The sequence below is a fragment of the Dasypus novemcinctus genome, chromosome 3 (genome assembly GCF_030445035.2).
Source record: "Dasypus novemcinctus isolate mDasNov1 chromosome 3, mDasNov1.1.hap2, whole genome shotgun sequence".
In the NCBI taxonomy this organism is placed as follows: Eukaryota; Metazoa; Chordata; class Mammalia; order Cingulata; family Dasypodidae; genus Dasypus; species Dasypus novemcinctus.
The window spans coordinates 48,676,366-48,695,165 of NC_080675.1; the positions used below are offsets into that span (position 1 = coordinate 48,676,366).

Sequence of the window (18,800 nt, forward strand, 5' to 3'; positions counted from 1 at the left end):
TTTAGGAAATTAACTTGGACTCAGCATTGAACAGAGTCTGACAGTACAGACATGCCCTCTGCCAGTGACTTGAAGGACTTTAATTTTCATTTGTGGTTAATGAATTATAAAAAGAAGAACGTTTCCTGGACACCAAGCAAACAATCAATAAATTTATCTAGGTCCTAGCAGAAGAAGAAGAATATTTATTCAATAATACACTGATTGTTATATAACCTTGCATCCCCCATTTCCTAGAAAAGCAAAGGGACAGAGGGAAAAAATTCAACAAAATGTCCTTAAGGGGCTAGAATTGCCACTGCTATTATACAAATAAACGTAAGATCCTCAAAGTCCTTTTTATTCACATATAGGGGTGGGAGCAGGGAGGTATAGGCTGGACAAGTAGGAAAAAGACTAAGCAACCCAAGACAACCATTTTTATAAACTTTAGGTAATCATGGAGGAAAACTGCAGAAAAACTGCTGCTCTGCATCAAAGCACATATGCATTAATACACACGAATAATAACCACAAATGATGTGTGTTTCCAGATGGACAAAAAAAGATGGCTTCTTCTTGCTCTTCACTCTGCTAAATTAGAACAAGGAGACCAAACTAGTTTTCTCCATAAACAAGTCCACAAGGACTCCCTGAGGGGCTGGCTTGGCTTTGTGGACAAACCAGAGCAGGGACATTTTAAACATCACACGTATGAAAGCCCAGAAAGGCATAAGTCCAAGCCAGTAATGATGACCAAGGACTCCCAGAGAGAGGCGAGGTCAATGTTTTATTATTTTGTGTATGTGTATGGTTTCATGGTATAATAAAAAAAATTTTTTTTTTAATGAAGAAAGGCCAAAACAGATTACAAAACTATTGGCATATACTTTAAGTTTAAAATCTTTCATCAAACAAATTATCTCCTTTTGGAAAAAAAAGGATAAAAATATGTTATTTATAAGATAACAGCCAGATGTATAAATATGTTAATGCATAGTACACTATGGTGATATGGTCTAGAATCCAAGTTTAGGTTATATGATGAATACTGATACTTTCTTACAATTTTGTCAATGTATCTCTGATTATATGTATAAAACCTCATTTGAAGATAAGATTAAAATTCTAAATTTGATGCACTTGGTGTATAAGAGGTTCATGAAAAATCCAAATGAAACCAAAAGTAATCACAAACTAAACGACCTCTGAAAATACATTCTGCTCCTACTACTAATTCCCTGGGAAACTCAAAAAGAATCATTTGTTTCCTATGCGCCAGTTTCCCCATTTGCAAAGTATAGGCTTACCACTGTGAATTAAAAACTAACCCAGAATATTAACAAGAGAGACAAAGATGCCCAACCTGTAAAGAGCTGTAGAAACTCAAGGGTCCAAACTGGCTTAACTACTACGCCTTTAAAGCTTTGGGACGTGTCCATTTGGGACAAAAGCAACAAAAAGTCAGACCCCACACATTGAATGATCGATCATTCAACAGGCAATAAAACTCTGTATTTAGAGTATCAACTTGACTCAAAGGGGAAAAAAAACCAGATCATAATTAACTTTCTTAAATAGGATGTGGAATTTTTTCAAGTCAACATTCTTTATCTAAGTTCTTTATCTAACTTTATCCAAGTTCTTTATCTATCCTTTAAACTCATCGCTATATGCCATTCCCTAGTAAGGGACCATGACATTATATTGGGCTTCAAATTTCGGGGAGTTCTGGATCACAGAGTGTTTCAACAATGGCAATGGAGGGATACTGGTATGGGATACCAATGACAGATGATATATGACTGACAGGGAGCTGTACAGAACATATGTCCAGGGTGCATGGTAATGTTTGGATATACTCATAGTGGCAACAATTAAAAACCACAGTAGGGGGGGTACTGGGTTCCCGGCCAGTGGTGCTCTGTCGTGGTCCCTAGGGGAGCAGCGACAGTCTCCCAGGTACAGTGGTGGGGACCGGGAGGGAGTGAGGGTTCAATAGTGAGCCCCTGATACTAATGACTATGCTTGTGAGCTGATAAACCCAAAATAATAACAAGGCCTAGAGCAACTTTGTGCCTGGGAATTTCCTTCTGTCAGCCTTCATGTTACTCAAATGTGGCCAGTCTCGAAGCCAAACTCAGCATGTAAATGCAATGCCTTCCCCCCAGCGTGGGACATGACACCCGGGGATGAGCCTCCCTGGCAACGAGGGACCACTATCAACTACCAACTGATGATGCAACTGGAAAATGACCTTATACGGAAGGTTCAATGCGGATCAGCAGAATATCCATGTCTACATAAAATACCATGACTTTAAAATGCTGTTTGACCTAAAGTAAGGGGGAAATGGAAAGGAGAAATGAGTTTATATGGCTACGAGTTTCTAAAAAAGAGTCTGGAGGCTGGCAGAAGGTTTGCCCTCATGCACAACTGAGCAGAGTCAGAGAGACAGATAAAGCAGATACAACCCCCAGATATTGGTTCCTTTGAGGGCTAAAGAGACCCATGGGAGTTATGGTCATGGCTGATGGGGTTAACTACCAGGGCAGATGGCCCCTCTTTGGAAATGGTGTTTATGTGTGATGAATCTGGACTCAGATGGGATCTCCCTTCATAAGACTTTCATGCTAATGTGCTGGAGGTGCAGTTAATGTTGGGGTTTAAGATATATTTAGGGGATTTGAATCTCTGGACTGACAATGTGATAGCCAGATCCTGAGCCTCAACAGACTCCAGCACCTACAATCTGATTTATTGGACTTACCACACTCAGCTAAGATGGAGGTGAAGAAGGACAACCACCACACCATGGAGCCTAGAGTGATTACAACTGAAAATGGGAGGATTGCATCCAGCATCCAGGTGGAATCTGAGCCTCCTCTTGACATAAAGGTGCAATGGACACAACCAATCCAGTGTCCACATAGAAGAGGTGGCATTGGATTGGGAAAAGTGGACATAATGGACAAAGGGTATGGGGAAAGGCAGGAAGAGATGAGAGGTGGAGGCATCTTCGGGACATGGAGCTGCCCTGGATGGTGCTTCAGAGGTAATCACCGGACATTGTAAATCCTCACAGGGCCTACATGATGGAATAGAGGAGAGTATGGGCCATGATGTGAACCAATGTATATGAGGTGCAGAGGTGCCCAAAGATGTACTTACCAAATCCAATGGATGTGTCATGATGATGGGAACGAGTGTTGTTGGGGGGGGGGAGAGGGGGGGTGGGGGGGTGGGGTTGAATGGGACCTCACATATATATTTTTAATGTAATATTATTACAAAGTCAATAAAAAATAAAAAAATTAAAAAAAAAAAAAAAAAAAAATAATTAACTTTCTTTCAAATGGAAAAGATGCCTCCCATCTAAAAATAATCCTTTTGGGCAACTGTTATTTTCATAAATCAGTTTAATCCCTTAACCCTGTCACAAAGACAAAACTCAAGAAGACATAATGGCCTCAAGAACATCTCCATTCACTAATCATTACCAACAAATGCAAGGGCAAACAGAAGAACTAGAGGCATTTCTTATTTAAGCCAAAACAATTTTTATCTAATGCCTCTGATGAGGAGGACACTGAAGGAATAAGAGAATCTTTTTTTTTCCAGAGTTTATAATCTTGTCATTGGATAAATATAATAAAATTAGAAAAATTCATTTGAGAGATAATTGATTAAAATTTTAAAATTTCAAATTATCCATGCTCAGATAGTCTTTAAATATTGATTTTAAAAACTGCTAATCTAGGAATTCACCATTGCTTCTAATTACATGCTATTGGATATGCAAGCATTGACACAGGATAAGGCCATTCCTTTTTTCTATAGCCAGACCCATTCAGCTAGCTGCCAAGCACTCTCTGCAACATGAAACAAAAGCCTGGAACACAGTTGTAAATGGGATCCAACACGATGACTACTGAGATGCTCCACGGTTGTTTTGTAACTTTAATTATTACATATGGGTTCCACCAAAAGCACTTGGGATGGTTCCAGGAGGCCAAACTGTTATCTCCAAAGAAGACTAAGAAACCTTTGGTTACTTCCTACCCTGGCTATCTCTTGACCCAGGGAAATTTCAGGGGATTTCTACCTCCTCCAGTGGATTCTCAAACAAGCCAATTTGGTCCCTCGTCCCCAGAACTGGTTCCAAATGACAGAAAACTGTCTTTCTCTCATGTAGGTAACTGTTCCATCTCCCTCCCTCATTTTCCACATCTTCGTTCTCTCTCTCTCTCTTTCCTTTGTTTTTCCCCTTAAGCTTATAAATATACTCAAGACTTCCCATCTTAAATAAAACCTATACTTGGAATGCTGAGATACCCTTTCTCCTTACTTTCTCCTACAAATTTCTTGCGAGGACAACTTGGATTCACTGGCTCTACCTCGTCAACTCCCATTGTAACTTAACTTGCTTTGAGTCAGCTGCTTCAGCTCCCTTTATACCATTCAGCTAAAACTAACTCTTAAGTTACCAGCACCTTGTCACTGCCACTTTTGAAGACCTTCCACTCAGCCTTGCTCTTATTGATCTCCTTGCTTTACGACATTCAAATTGTCTTGCTTTGCCTTCCTTGACTGCACTCTTCCCTGACTTTGCTGCTACTTCTGGATACTCCTTCTATCTATCCTCCATCTATCATGTATGATGTTCTATTTATCTTTCTCCACCTACTCTGAAACATTTGAGCCCTAAAAGTTTGGCCTTAACTCTTTTCCTTACTCTAGTTATCTTCCTGAGTAAAAATTCACTTTTGTTGCTTCTCTAAAGCCTATTCTCCGACGTTAACCAAATCTAAAACCACCAACCAAAGCCAGGTTCTGGGCCAATATATCCAATAACCTACCTTGTTTCTCTATTCAGAAGTCCCTCATGCATCTTAAACATGTTCTCTAATAGTTCAATAGCTTGGCCTTCAGATCTGCTTTTTCTCTTAACTTCTGTCTCAGGCAATTAACCAGCTGTCTCAACTAGAAAAACATATCTATGATCTTTTATTTCTCTTCCTCACATACTATATCTAATCTAAGATACACAAGTCCAGGATTCTACCCAAAATCTTTCTTGTATCAATATACTCCCCATACATTACCTGGGTTCAGCTTCTGAATCAATCAAGCAAGATCTATCTTGCTTTTCCTTCTTCCCTCCCTCCCTCCCTTTCTCTCTCCCTGACTCTCATTCTCTACTACTCTCTCTTGCATACAAGCATATATGCAGCTATTCTCCACACTGGCCCCAGGTTAATGTCAGATAGAAATGCAGTTAGCCCTGAGGGACTGACATATTTTCCTATGTAAACCCATAAGGAAATAATGCAATAGAAAACAAGAAAACAAACTGGGGCTTATAAAATTTCTTAGTGTAGTAAATGAGGTCTTCTGCAGTTAGGCTGTAACCCAGATCACCTCTATTCATGTCCCCAAATAATACTTGCATGTACACCACACTGAGGCACAAAGCATTCCCTGTATCAGTCATGTACTATCTTTACACCAAATTTGTGTGCATGCAGTTCCCACTGGAATGTACTGTAACTCACTCTTTTTTCACCAGGCAAATACTTCCTCATGATTCTGACCCAACTCAAATGTCATCTCCTGCTTATAACTTTTCCTGACCTGTCAAATAGAGATATCACCACTTCCTACAGCACTTGCACAGAACTCTGCATGTACCCCCTCTGCAAGCACTTAGCACCCTGCCACCATTACGTAATTGTGACTATGAGGTCATCTTCATGTTGCAAGAGCCCAGTACAATGCTTAGAATATGAATATGGTAGGAATTCAGTAAACAAACAAATAAACCTCCTGTGCTGGCTTGGAACTATGTAGCCCAGAAAAACATGTTCTTAACCTTAATCCATTCCTGTGGGTGTAAAGCCAATGTTAACAGGACTTTTCATGGGGTTATTTCATTTAAGGTATTGTCCAACTCAATCAGGATGGGTCTTAATCTTATTACTGGAGCACTTTATAGAAAAAAAAAGTCATGGGGAGCAGCCAGAAGTTGGATATCAGCAGAACCCAGAAAAGCCAGGAGAGGCCATCCAGAAGAGCCAAGGGCTAAGGATAGCCACGCCCAGTATACCAGCCTTGATGACACCTTGATTTTGGACTTCTAGCCTCAAAACCATGAACCAATAAACTCCTATTGTTTAAGCCACCTCATTGTATGGTATTTGTTTTAGCAGCCAGGAAACTCAAAACATTTTTGGTACTAGAAAGTATGGTGCTACAATGACAAATATCTAGAATGCAGAAATGGCTTTGGAATTGGGTAATGGGTAGAGGCTGGAAGAATTGTGAAGTGTTTGATAGATTACTTTGAAGTAACTGTTGGTAGAAATATGGATGCTAAAGGAACTTCCGATGAAGGAAATGATGACTGCGTTGTTGGATATTGGAAGAAAGGTGATCCTTGCTATAAAGTTGCAGAGAGCACAGATAAGTTATTTTCTGATGTCCGATTCAAAGTGGAACTTGTAAGTGATGAACTTGGATATTTAGCTGAGAAGATTTACAAGCTAAGTGAGAAAGGTGCAGCCTGGCTTCTCCTTGCAGCTTATAGTGAAATGAAAGAAGGGATAAGCTGAGTACTAAACTCTTAAGCACAAAGAAACCAGAAATCGATGGTTTGGAAAATTCTAAACCTATCCAAATTGTTGTTGAGTTTTGGGCCAATAGCAGCTCTATCAGGTGTCTCTTTGAGCTTTCAGGGAGTGAATCCCAAGAGGACAGGCCTCCTTGAGAAGGTTTAACTAAACATCATTTTGCTAAAGAGGATGTAGTTGGACATGGATCCAGTCAGTCATTTCCGTGGAAATCGGGGTTGGTGGTGTGGCTATCCAGGAAGGATCTGTGGAAAGTCCTTCTCTCAGATGGTTTGGACCCCTATGAACTGCATGCAAAGCCAACAAGGATTTTGTGAAATTTGTATAAGCAAATTCTTCCAACCTGGACTACAAGAGACAGAGAAGGAAGAAATGAAGGAATAATGGCTTCAAGGACAGAACAATGGAAGTTGAGGTCTGGACCAAAGATATATCCTCAGGCCAAGAGGGAGAGCTCACCCATGTGCATGGTACAGGCTCACCACCACATTTGGAGGGGGCAGGCCAGCTGCTCTGATGCTTGGAATGGGTGGGCCCTGAACACCTTTGTTCAGGGAGAGTGTTGCTACCCCAAAGCTAGGAGATGGTAGGACCTGTGACACAGCATTCATGGAGAGCCTGGTTACCATCCCAATGCATAGAAAGGGTAAGGTCCCTCCCCTCAGCCACTCCCCACCCGCCAAGTATTCAGGGAGAGTGTGGCCACTGAGCAAGCACTTGAAAGGATTGGGGCTGCTGCTCCATCCACAAATAACACTCAGAACTTGAAAACTAATGGAGTTTGGTCTGCTGGGTTTCAGAATTATTTGGAACTCATGACCCCTGTTTTCCTTCCAATTGCTCCCTTATGGAATGGGAATGTTTATCCTATTTCTATTTCTCCATTGTAATTGGAAGCAGTTAACTTGTTTTCTAGGTTTCACAGGTCCACAGGCAGAGGGGAATTGTGCCCCAGGACAGACACAACTATAAATGATTTTGGTGGAACTTTGTACTTAGCATTGTTATTGAAATGAATTAAGGCTTTTGGGATGTTGTGCTGGAATGAATGTATTTTACATGTGGGAAGAACATGTCTTTTGGGGTCCAGAGGGAAGACTCTGCTGGCTTAGAGTTATGTAACCCAGATAAACATGTTTTTAATCTAAATCCATTCCTGTAGATGTGAACCCATTGTAAATAGAACCTTTTGATGAGGTTACTTCAGTGACAGTGTGGCCCACCTCAATCAGGATAGATCTTAATACCATTATTGGAATCTTATGGGGAGGCCATGCAAAGGGAAGCCACAGGAAGTAGTCAGAAGCTGGAAGTCAATGGAACCCTGAAGAAAAAGGAAAAGACACCAGCATGTGCATTGCCATGTGATGGAAAAGCCAAGGAACCCCAAAGACAGCCAGCCAACCAGATAATGCTGGTTCTGGGAAGAAGCAAGCCTTCTGGACCCTGAAACTGGGAGCCAATGAATTCCTATTGTTAAACCAACCCATTGTATGGTATTTGTTTTAGCAGCTAGGAAACTAAAACAACTAGCCATGGCTGAAACTGAATTTCCCCATCTAGTCAGGCAGTTAAGTTGGTTTAGAGAAATAAAGGGTGACCAAAAATAGAATTGTGATCTAAACTTAACACCCACTCCACAGTGCTAATTCAAATCCCCAGGAAAATTACAGCATCTCTTGTAGCATCCCTAAAACAGCTTTGGGACATAACATTCTCCCATTCTTATTTTGACCACGCTTATTATTTTATATGCCAAGATGCTATTACATGACGGATAAAATTTCTTGCCTATCTGTTTCCATTTAGAACTATTATAAAGCCTTGTTTTTGGCATGTGCTATGGCATATCTTTTCAAATTATGTTGGTTTACTGAACCAAAAGCAGTAACAATGCAGGGTGGTCAATACCAGCACTGCCAGAAACTGGAACACAGAAAGGAAGCTCGCTACGTCACGAGAAGAAAACTTCTCAAGCATGGCCACAAGGTGGCAGAGTGACTCTGCACAACAGAAGCACAGCGACAAGATATAATCATTCTGGATCCTAGGGTGGGTTAAGGAATCAAGGAGACAATATAAGATTGTTGAAAAGCTGAGTGATTGATCTTCATATTACTAATATGCACTTTTATAGAATCAGGTCCTCCCAGAGCTTAGGGAGGCCTGGGGCCCTGTCTCGAGGATTGGCCTCCCACCCTCAGTGGAGGATCAGTGGGATCCCATTCGGTTCAGTATCTGTAGGGAAGCCTGGCCCTGCTATCTAGCGCAAAGTTACCACTGCAAAGGAGTCTCATTTGAAGCCCCTTCCATCTCAAGGCCCTGACAAAGCCTCCAAACAGGAAGAAAGGAGAGAAAAGCTCAATGTCAAACATTTCATCAAATGCAGATTTGAACTGCTCAGTCATGGGAGAGTAGCCTTTCAATTACACATGACTCTCACTGTCTGCAAATCACTTCTCTGTTCCTATCAATAAAAGTTAGCACTCCTGCAGGGGAAATGGGTGACTGGAAAATCCACACAGCACACCTGGAAAACTGCAATGAATTCATGAGAGAAAATAAAAACCTAATTGGATATTCATTTAATTGAGACTACAGGAAAATGTATTCAAAGAAAAAATTTAAATCCTAATGGAATAAATAAAGACAAACATAAATAAACGGAGATATGTCAGGCTCCTAGGAAGGATGATTCAATATTGCAAAGATGATAATACTCCCTAAGTTAATAAGATGCAGTATCAATTTACATCTCCATAGGGTACTTTATAGAACCTGAAAAACCTAAAATGAAATTAGTCTTAGAGAATAAGCAAACAAAACACCAGTGCACACACACACCTGCTCTTATGTGCTCACTCTGTGTATGTATACATGTGTTGTTATAAAAACAGTATGCCATTACCATTGAAAAAATCAGGCAAATCAACCAATTAAAGCAGATTTAAAATGTTGTAAGACAACCCCATGGAAAACATAAAAGGTAATTTAAAATATTGGTGAAATCCACATGGAAAAAAATTAACTTGGATCCACATGATACTGCATATATTTATTCCATCTCTAACTGAGAAATGAAATTGAACTAGATGAAAACTTGTGGAGAGATGGAAACCAAAGGATACTTTCTGTATGTCCCTCTCCCAAATTCCATCTGCTGAAACAACCAATGTTAAATGAAAAGCTCTACCCCACTACTGAAACTAGAGAGGCCTCACTCAACACATTTCCACATCCGCAAAGCCCTCCTATACACAAGAGGCTGGGAATCTAAAGACAGAAGTTCCCAAACTTCTTTGCAAATTTTGTTCCACCTGTGAACTAACAACCACCAAGCAAACTCCACCCATGGAAGTTGGAAAATGAAAGTAAACTTTGTGTTGCAGGAGACATTGGCCTTTTCTTGAAAGAATGGCTATAGGAGTAACTGATTTTTCTGTAGCAATGATAGAATAAGGCCTGGTGTTCAATCACTAGTTTCATGAGCAAACTCCAGCACCAGGATTTCCTCTGGAATAGTCCCATGGTAGAGTTGGGTATTTTTCCTGGGTTATGTTTCATTTGACTGAGTGACTAACAAGCTTGTTTCCCTGGCCCTCATACTCAATAGTTAAATCCCTTTCTGCTTAAAGTAGTTGAATGGATTCTATTGTCTGTAATAAAAACCCTAGTTTTCATGGCAGAAAACATGGAAACAAATGGAAGTACTAGACTGATCTATAAAAAAAGAAAATTAATGGGAGGTACAGTACATAAAAGAAGAAAATAATGAGAGTATAGCAAAGGAAAATAGTTCGATGTGTAAAGGGTTTTTAGAATGGGCATTTAATGTTCAGTTTTAAGTTACTTGTGTTAGGAAGATATAAAGTTCTTCCATCTCCCCAAATCATCAGGCAGTCTTCCACATACTCCAATGCCTTTAGAGTAAATGGATGGTATGGATTTGTATAAATTAAGAAAAATGGAATGAGTTCCTCCCGAGTCAGTGCAATGTAGACACAAGAGCAGCCCTCAGCAGGAAAACTAGAAAGATCACAAGACATCCGGAAGCGAATGATAATGCTGCTGGTCCGGTGACCACACCTTGTGAACCATGTCTAGACCAACACAAGTAGGTCATACTGACCGAGGTCACCTGATCAGTGCACAGAGACAGGACAAATGTCAGGAGCAAGGGAGAGAGAATTTTTTGTTAAATTATCAATACTTTGAATTTTATTTTTATTTTTGTAAAAAAGTTTTATGTTAGATTTTATTATCAATGCACTACTGATCAAAGTACAAGTTGGTGCAATGTTTCTGAAGGGAAATTTTGCAAGATATTAAGGATGGGTGCGGCGTCTTTCCCCTGGGCCTGTCCCGGCGCAAGCGCTGTGGCGCTGTGGCGTGAACCCGCTGCCCTGCCTCGGTGAGCAGGGTCTGTCTGCGCTCCTTGCCGGTTTTCTCGCCCCAGGCTTCACCTGAGCGATGCCTCGCTATTGGCGCAGCGGTTTACTCTAAGAACCGCCGGGGACGGAACGATAAAGACAGGAAGCTAAGTTTTTACCCGTTTCCTCTTCATGACAAAGAAAGACTTGAAAAATGGTTAAAGAATATGAAACGTGATTCATGGATTCCCAGTAAATACCAGTTTCTATGTAGCGACCATTTTACTCCTGACTCTCTTGACATCAGATGGGGTATTCGATATTTGAAACAAACTGCAATTCCAACAATATTTTCTTTGCCAGAAGACAATCAGGTATTGCAGATAGGGAGAAGGGTTTAATGATGGCAGATTGCCAGGCAGGTGATCAGATGGAGGGGATGAGAGGGAAAGATAATTGGTGAAAAACAAATATTTGAGAAAAATTTGTGCTTGTAATGTTCTTTCTAAAAATTTTAGATGAAATATCATGAACCATAGCTTAAAACAAGCAAAAGATAACACATAAGTTATAAAGTTATTAATTTAATGAGCAAGGATTTTTTATGGTGTTTTGAATGATCTGAAATGTTTACCTTGCATATTGAATATGCTTAACGATTTTTTTAAAAGTACCTTAAAGTATATTTGTGTTGTTTCTATAGATCATATTTTTTAACCAAATAAACCTGTTTGGCCAGTGTACTGCTCAAAGTTATAGTCAATATTGCCAGCTCTAATAATGAGATTAGCCTAGAAGGGGCATCTTTTTTAGAATTTGAAAATGTTATTTTCTAGGGAAAAGACTCTTCCAAAAAAAAGTCTCAGAAGAAAAAAATGGAGGATAAGAAGGAGGAGCAATTTGCATCAAATGAGCCAAAATAAAATACAGTTAACAAGGATGTGCTCCCTGAATGTGCAGAATTACTTGATTCAACTGTCTTGACACAGCCACCAGCTCCAGAAACAGAAAATATACAAAATAATATATTAACTCTTAACCTGGTTAAACAAGATTCTGAAAAACCAGAATCAGCTTTGGAAACATCAGTTAATCAAGATAGAGATGTAGGTGTATTTCACACATCTACTGACGATCTAAATTCTACAACTATTACTTTGACAACTTCAGATTCAGAAAGGTTTCAGCAGTCTTTGAAAACACAGGAAGTGCTTGAAATAGCTACCAATCATTTTGCTAATCCAAATTTTACAAATAATTCCGTGGAAATTAAGTCAGCACAGGAAAATCCAGTCTTATTCAGCACAATTACGCAAACAGTTGAAGAATTAAACACAAGTAAGGAATCTGTTATTGCCATTTTTGTACCCACTGAAAATTCTAGACATACGATTAATTCTTTTATTCCTGCCCAGCAAGAAACTGTGGAAATGGAAGACGTAGACATTGAAGACTCCTTATATAAGGATGTAGACTATGGAACAGAAGTCTTACAAATTGAACATTCTTATTGCAGACAAGACATAAATAAGGAACATCTATGGGAGAAGGTTTCTAAGCTACATGCAAAGATAACACTTCTTGAGCTACAAGAGCAACAAACTCTAGGGAGATTGAAGTCTTTGGAAGCCCTTATAAGGCAGCTGAAACAGGAAAATTGGCTATCTGAAGAAAATGTCAAGATTATAGAAAACCATTTCACAACATATGAAGTTACTATGATATGAAGAAGTTTTAAGCTATAACCAAGCTTTTTCCAGCCAAACCAAAATTATATGTAAAGTGAACTTTTTCCTATATAAACTTATCTTAATGAAGCAGTGGAAATGCTCTGTTATGAACTACATTCTGTTTTTACAGTGCTCATTTTTGAGAAAAACTAGAGAATTGTTAAGCTGAGGAAAAAATGTTTTAATCCTTTATACTTTTCCAAATTAAAGTAAAAATATAGTAAATAAATAATATGATTAAGTAATAAAATGAGAACCTGTGATATGGTTTTAAAAAAAAAAAAGCCCAGAATAAAAGTTAGGCTTAGAAATCAGACTTGGTTCTACCATTGGCATATGACTTAGATTACTTATCAAGCTTAAACCTCAGTCCCTAATCTGTAATGGAGGGCATTTACTACATCTCTGTGTAGTCTCTTTCTTTCTATGAGGACACTTTTAACAGGACAGGTTTTCTATAACATTATACTTACATATTACTAGAAGTTGGCTAGAATGCGCTATCAGTAAATATTGGAATACCCTCAATATTTATTGAATGCTGTTTGAGCATTTGGCTACTTATTCATCTGTACTAAAAAGGAAAGCACTCCTTTTATATATAGTTCTATTCATTTGAACTAAGGAATCATTTATTAGGCCAGTTCTTAGGAAAGATACTTTAAAGAATATATATTTCAATACCTTATATATGATGTTTCATCTTAATATGTCATTTAAGCTTTTTACTTCCTGTATTTATAAGGTTATATTTATAAGCCAAAAAGATGAAAATGAGGTTAAAATATATGTATTTTAGAAATCATAGTTTATATCTTTTTCTTAACAGATGTAGGTTCTTAAAAGTGTGTGCTTGTCATTTTTAAATAACAGAATGATACAGTAATACCTAATATAAATTTCCACTTCTGCATACTTTAATGAAATTTATAAGCAAGAGACTATAGATATGTGATGAAGACCTTAGGGTGACAAGTAGGAAAGAGAAGTGATGATATAAATAAAAATATTGCTTAAGTACACAAGAATTTAAGAAAAATTAATGTAAAAACAAAGACAGTGGTACTAACACACATGTGAAAAATGGGTGATATGTTTTCTTAAAACAGGCAGTCAGTATAATTAAAAAAGACAGCCTATGGTTTTCCTCTTGCATATGGGCAAGTGTCTATTAGTCTCAGTTTTAGTTTTCTCATCTGTAAAATAAAAGATACTATTACCTATCTTGTAGGATGGTTTGAGAATTCATGAAGGTGATGTGTTTTTGGTCCAGAACATAGGAGGTGCTCAATAAATATTAGTTGCTCTCGGGAAACGGACTTTGGCCCAGTGGTTAGGGCGTCCGTCTACCACATGGGAGGTCCGCGGTTCAAACCCTGGGCCTCCTTGACCCGTGTGGAGCTGGCCCATGCGCAGTGCTGATGCGCGCAAGGAGTGCCGTGCCACGCAAGGGTGTCCCCGCGTGGGGGAGCCCCACGCGTAAGGAGTGCGCCCGTGAGGAAAGCCGCCCAGCGTGAAAAGAAAGAGCAGCCTGCCCAGGAAAGGCGCCGCCCACACTTCCCGTGCCGCTGACGACAACAGAAGCTGACAAAGAAACAAGACGCAGCAAATAGACACCAAGAACAGACAATCAGGGGAGGGGGGGGAATTAAATAAATAAATAAATCTTTAAAAAATATATATATATATTAGTTGCTCTGAACAACGAATGGAATACTAATTGTTTTGTAAATTCATGGTGATTATTTTTGGCCAGATTTCACTTATTTTCATCAGGCTAATAAAATTGATGTTAAGTGAATGTGTGTCTAATTATAAAAAGTTGTTTAGAAGTGTCCTTGTTGGGTGACCATAGGGAAAACTATTAAAGTTTTTGCATAAATTATGTACAGATAATTGGTAGAGTTGATATACTATTTTTAAGTATTTCTATGTTGCATTTTGCTAATACTAAGTAGTTTAAATTCAGTTTTTAGTAGTATATACCTTAGTAATTTTCCATTGTTTTATAGTTTATTCAGGAATAATTTAAACTGTGTATATAGTTGTATTTCTTTAAACTTAATAAATTTTAAGTATTTAATATTAAAAAAAAAGATATTAAATGAGCATACCCTTAGACTCAGCAGTTCCACACCTAGAAGTAAATAAGACAGTGTAAAAAGACAAGTTAAAGAATATTCACAACAGTTTATTTTTAATCTTGAAAAAAATACTAAATATCCATTAAAAGGGAATTGAGAAAATAAATCATAAAATGTGAGACAACATATACAATGTACTATTTCATGATATGAAAAGGCAGGTCAGTATAGAACACATTACTATACCACTTGGTGCTCCTCAAAATGTCATGCTATGAACTGTTTTTTTACCATTCAAGAAGATATAAATTAATACACTGCCTCCACTGGGAATGTCTAGGGAAGCGGATGTGGCCAGGAAATGGCTGTGGCTCAACTAATAGAGCATCCACCTACCATATTAGGAAGTCCAGGGTTCAAACCCAGGGCCTGCTGACCTGTGTGGTGAGCTAGCCCACACACAGCGCTGCCGCACACAAGGAGTGCCATGCCATGCAGGGGTTTTCCCCACGTAGGGGAGCCCCATGCACAAGGACTGCACCCTGGAAGGAGAGCCGCCCTGCACAAAAAAAGTGCAGCCCGTCCAGGACTGGCACTGCACACGCCGACAGCAAGATGATGCAACAAAAAGAGATACAGATTCCTGGTGCTGCCTAGAATGGAAGTGGACACAGAATAACACACAGCAAATGGATACAAGAGAGCAGACAATGGGGCGAGGGGTGGAGAGAAATTAATAAAATAAATCTTTAAAAAAAAAAGAGAGAGAGAGAGAATGTCTAGTCATGGCGAATGACGTAACTGTCTCTCTTAATCCCAATATCTTCCTATGGCAAATGGGGATAAAAATCAGGATTTATAAGAAGTAGATTTCTTTAAGGCTTTAATGATGCTAAAACAAATGTTTTGGAAACAGACGCTACCCAACACATCCCAATCTTTACAGGGATGCTTGGCTATATGTCACCATATATCAACACAGCAAACACCATATCATTTTCTAGGTATTCTAATGGTAATTAAAATGTGGCAATGTGTTTAAGAAATGATTTCAAGAGAGAAAAAAGCGGAGCAAGTAGTCTTTATATGTCAATACAACTGGATGTATAGATGGATGGGTGATCTTTCTACATTGAATGTGAATGTGGCACTTTTGCCCCTGTGGTATACAGAGTTGATATGAATGCACCCCTCCCACTACAAACATGTAGAAAGTCTAGATTAAATATAACCAATAAACAAAATTCAAATATGTAGTTGAGGTCTAAATAATATTCCCCAGATTCCAAAAACAAAGAGAAAGTCTAAGCCAGAGCCATGGCAGTCTACTGGGGTAGATTTAGAGACTATGAGACAAGGAAGAAGAAGAATTAAGATCCAACCCCATCTCCCTGCCAGGATAAAGCCCAAAGTCCCTTAAAACAATCTTATAAGTATAAACAAGAGCATACAAAGCCTGCTTTCAAGTCTGAAGAATGAACAAGAAAACTTGCTAAGTATACTCTACCTTAAGTGTAAAATATATATATCCATGAGAAATAGAAATCCTAGGCTTGCACAAGGGTAAATGTCTGTAGATTTTCTCCAAGCACAGCTTAAAAAACCCTGAGATGAAAAGTTCATTTAAAAAGTGGTCCAGGACCGCTAAAATCCCTAGGGATTCAGCAAACACAACATGAAAATATCTGTCCTAAGGGACTTCTTCACAATTCAGGTACTTCCAGATATTGGGTGAATGGGAAACCCTCACCAGAGATGAACTAGTAAAAATAAATATCACAGACCACATGACAAAAGGAACCTCCATAAGGATGAACCAGCAGACCCCAAAACTGAAACCCCCAGATAGATTAAACTTGTAGATGAGAAAATAAGCATGCTTTAGAAACCATAATGAAGGAATAAGATATTAGGACAAAAGGGACAGATTGCAAAAATAGTCAAATAAAAATTTTAGAAATGAAAACTGTTACCACTGAAATTAAAAACTATAGATAGGTTAAATAGCAGAACTAATTAAAAAGAGAATTTTTGAGGTAGAAGACAAACTTGAGAAATTACCCAGAATGCAACAGAAATTGAATGAGTGGTTATGAGATGTGGAAAATAAAGAAGAGCTTCAATATGTCAGTCTAAAGAGGCTTAAGAAGGAAAGAAAAGTTTGAGGAAAGGTAATACTCAAAGAAATAATGGCTAGGGCTATTCCAGAACTAAAGCCCAAAAGTTGAGAATTAAGATTGGAAATGTCTTGAAAAGAGTATTTTTTTAAAATCCACACCTAGACACATAATGGTTATACTGAACATAAAACTAAAAACAAAACTCTTACCCTCAACCAGAGAGGAAAGAATTTATCCAAAAATAAATTACAGGGAAGCAAATGTGGCTCAACTGATAGAGCGCCGCCTACCATACAGGAGGTCCAGGGTTCGATACCCTCCTGGCCTGTGTCGTGAGCTGACCCATGCACAGTGCTGCTGTGTGCAAGGAGTGTGCCCCGCAAGGAGAACCGCCCCACGTGAAAAAAGCACAGCCCGCCCAGGAGTGGCACCACACACACAGAGAGCTGACGCAGCAAGATGATGCAACAAAAAGAGACACAGATTCCCAGTGCCTCCTGACAAGAAAGCAAGCCAACACAGAAGAACACACAGCAAATGGACATAGAGAGCAGACAACAGGGGGCGGGGGGAGGGGACAGAATAAATTTTTTTTATTTTAAAAATAAATTATAAATTACATATCTCATGAATGATTGATGCCAAAGAACTTAAAAATACATTATAATGTTGAGGGGGGCAGAGCAGATGTGGCTCAAGCAGTTGAGCATCCACTTCCTATATGGGAGGTCTTAGGTTCAGTTCCTGGTGCCTCCTAAAAAAAACAAACAAGAAGCAAAACAAATGAAAAAGCCAACTCAGGGGAACAAATGTGGCTCAGTGGTTGAATGCTGACTTCCCACATATGAGGTCCCAGGTTCAATCCCCTGGCCCTGGTACCTCAAAAAAAAATTTTTTTTTTTTAATTTTGAGGGAGCTTACAGTTCTAGAGAAGACAGAGTAAACACAGTCTACCTTACTTCACCTACAATTACTAAAAACCTTGGACAAAATCTATAAAGTGACTATCAGGAGATTCTTCAAGGTATATGATAAAAGGGTAACATGTTTGGGACATTGGGACTCAAGGGATGACCCGTCAGTGAGTTCATTGTGTTTTGTGTTTTGTTGTTTTGTTGTGGGTCTGTTTTGTTTGTTTGTTTTTTAGTTTGCTGGCATCCTATATATCCTGGTTTGAGCATGAGAGAAGCCTGCAATCTGTACACATATAGGCAGACCCCAAAAATCTCCAAAAGAAGCCCTATCTCTGTAGTTCAGGGTTTCTCAACCTTGACACTGTTGACATTTTGGACCAGATAATTCTTTGTTGTGGTCATTGTAGGATGCTTAGCATCATCCCTGGCTTCTACCCGCTAGATGCCAATAGCACACACACACACTCACACACACAAAAAAAAAACTATAACAAACAAAAATGTCTTAAGATATTGCCAAATGTCCCTGGGTGGGAAAAAACCATCTCCAGTTGAGAACCACTGCCTCTAGCCAAAGGATGTGGAAGAAGACCCATTTGACTCTACCCACCCCACTCTAGGAACACCACATGGAAGACCCACAACCCTCTTCCTCCCCACCAGGCACTGTGGACACCAAGAGTGAAGCTTTTTTGATCATCCATGTCCTGCACTAACAGAGCAGAGATAAAATGTCTCCCCCTCCACTGGGTGCTATAGAAATTTGGATGAATCCTTGTTGACATCCCTGCCCTACACTAAGATAACATCAGGAAAGTGGCAGCACCCCTCCCCTCTCCACTGTCACAGAGACCACAGAAGCCACAGAGATTGTATGGTGAAGTGCTATCAACCACCCTGCACTATACTACATAAAGGATAGCAATGAGGAAGTATCCACACACTCCCAATTAGAGGCAGGGGGAAGATCACAG

General features: G+C 39.2%; 2 protein-coding genes across 7 annotated transcripts in view; one reads left to right on the forward strand and one right to left on the reverse strand.

The window, feature by feature from the left end:
* The window catches only part of SYT16 (synaptotagmin 16), a 298,663-nt gene that overhangs the window by 267,685 nt on the left and 12,178 nt on the right, over window positions 1-18,800 (reverse strand). The window lies entirely within an intron of this gene.
* On the forward strand, window positions 11,101-12,958 carry LOC101445776 (THAP domain-containing protein 5-like). Its single transcript, XM_012525621.4, is given in 2 exon segments — window positions 11,101-11,352; window positions 11,815-12,958. Coding segments are annotated over 2 exon segments (1,038 nt in total). The 5' UTR covers window positions 11,101-11,205; the 3' UTR covers window positions 12,706-12,958.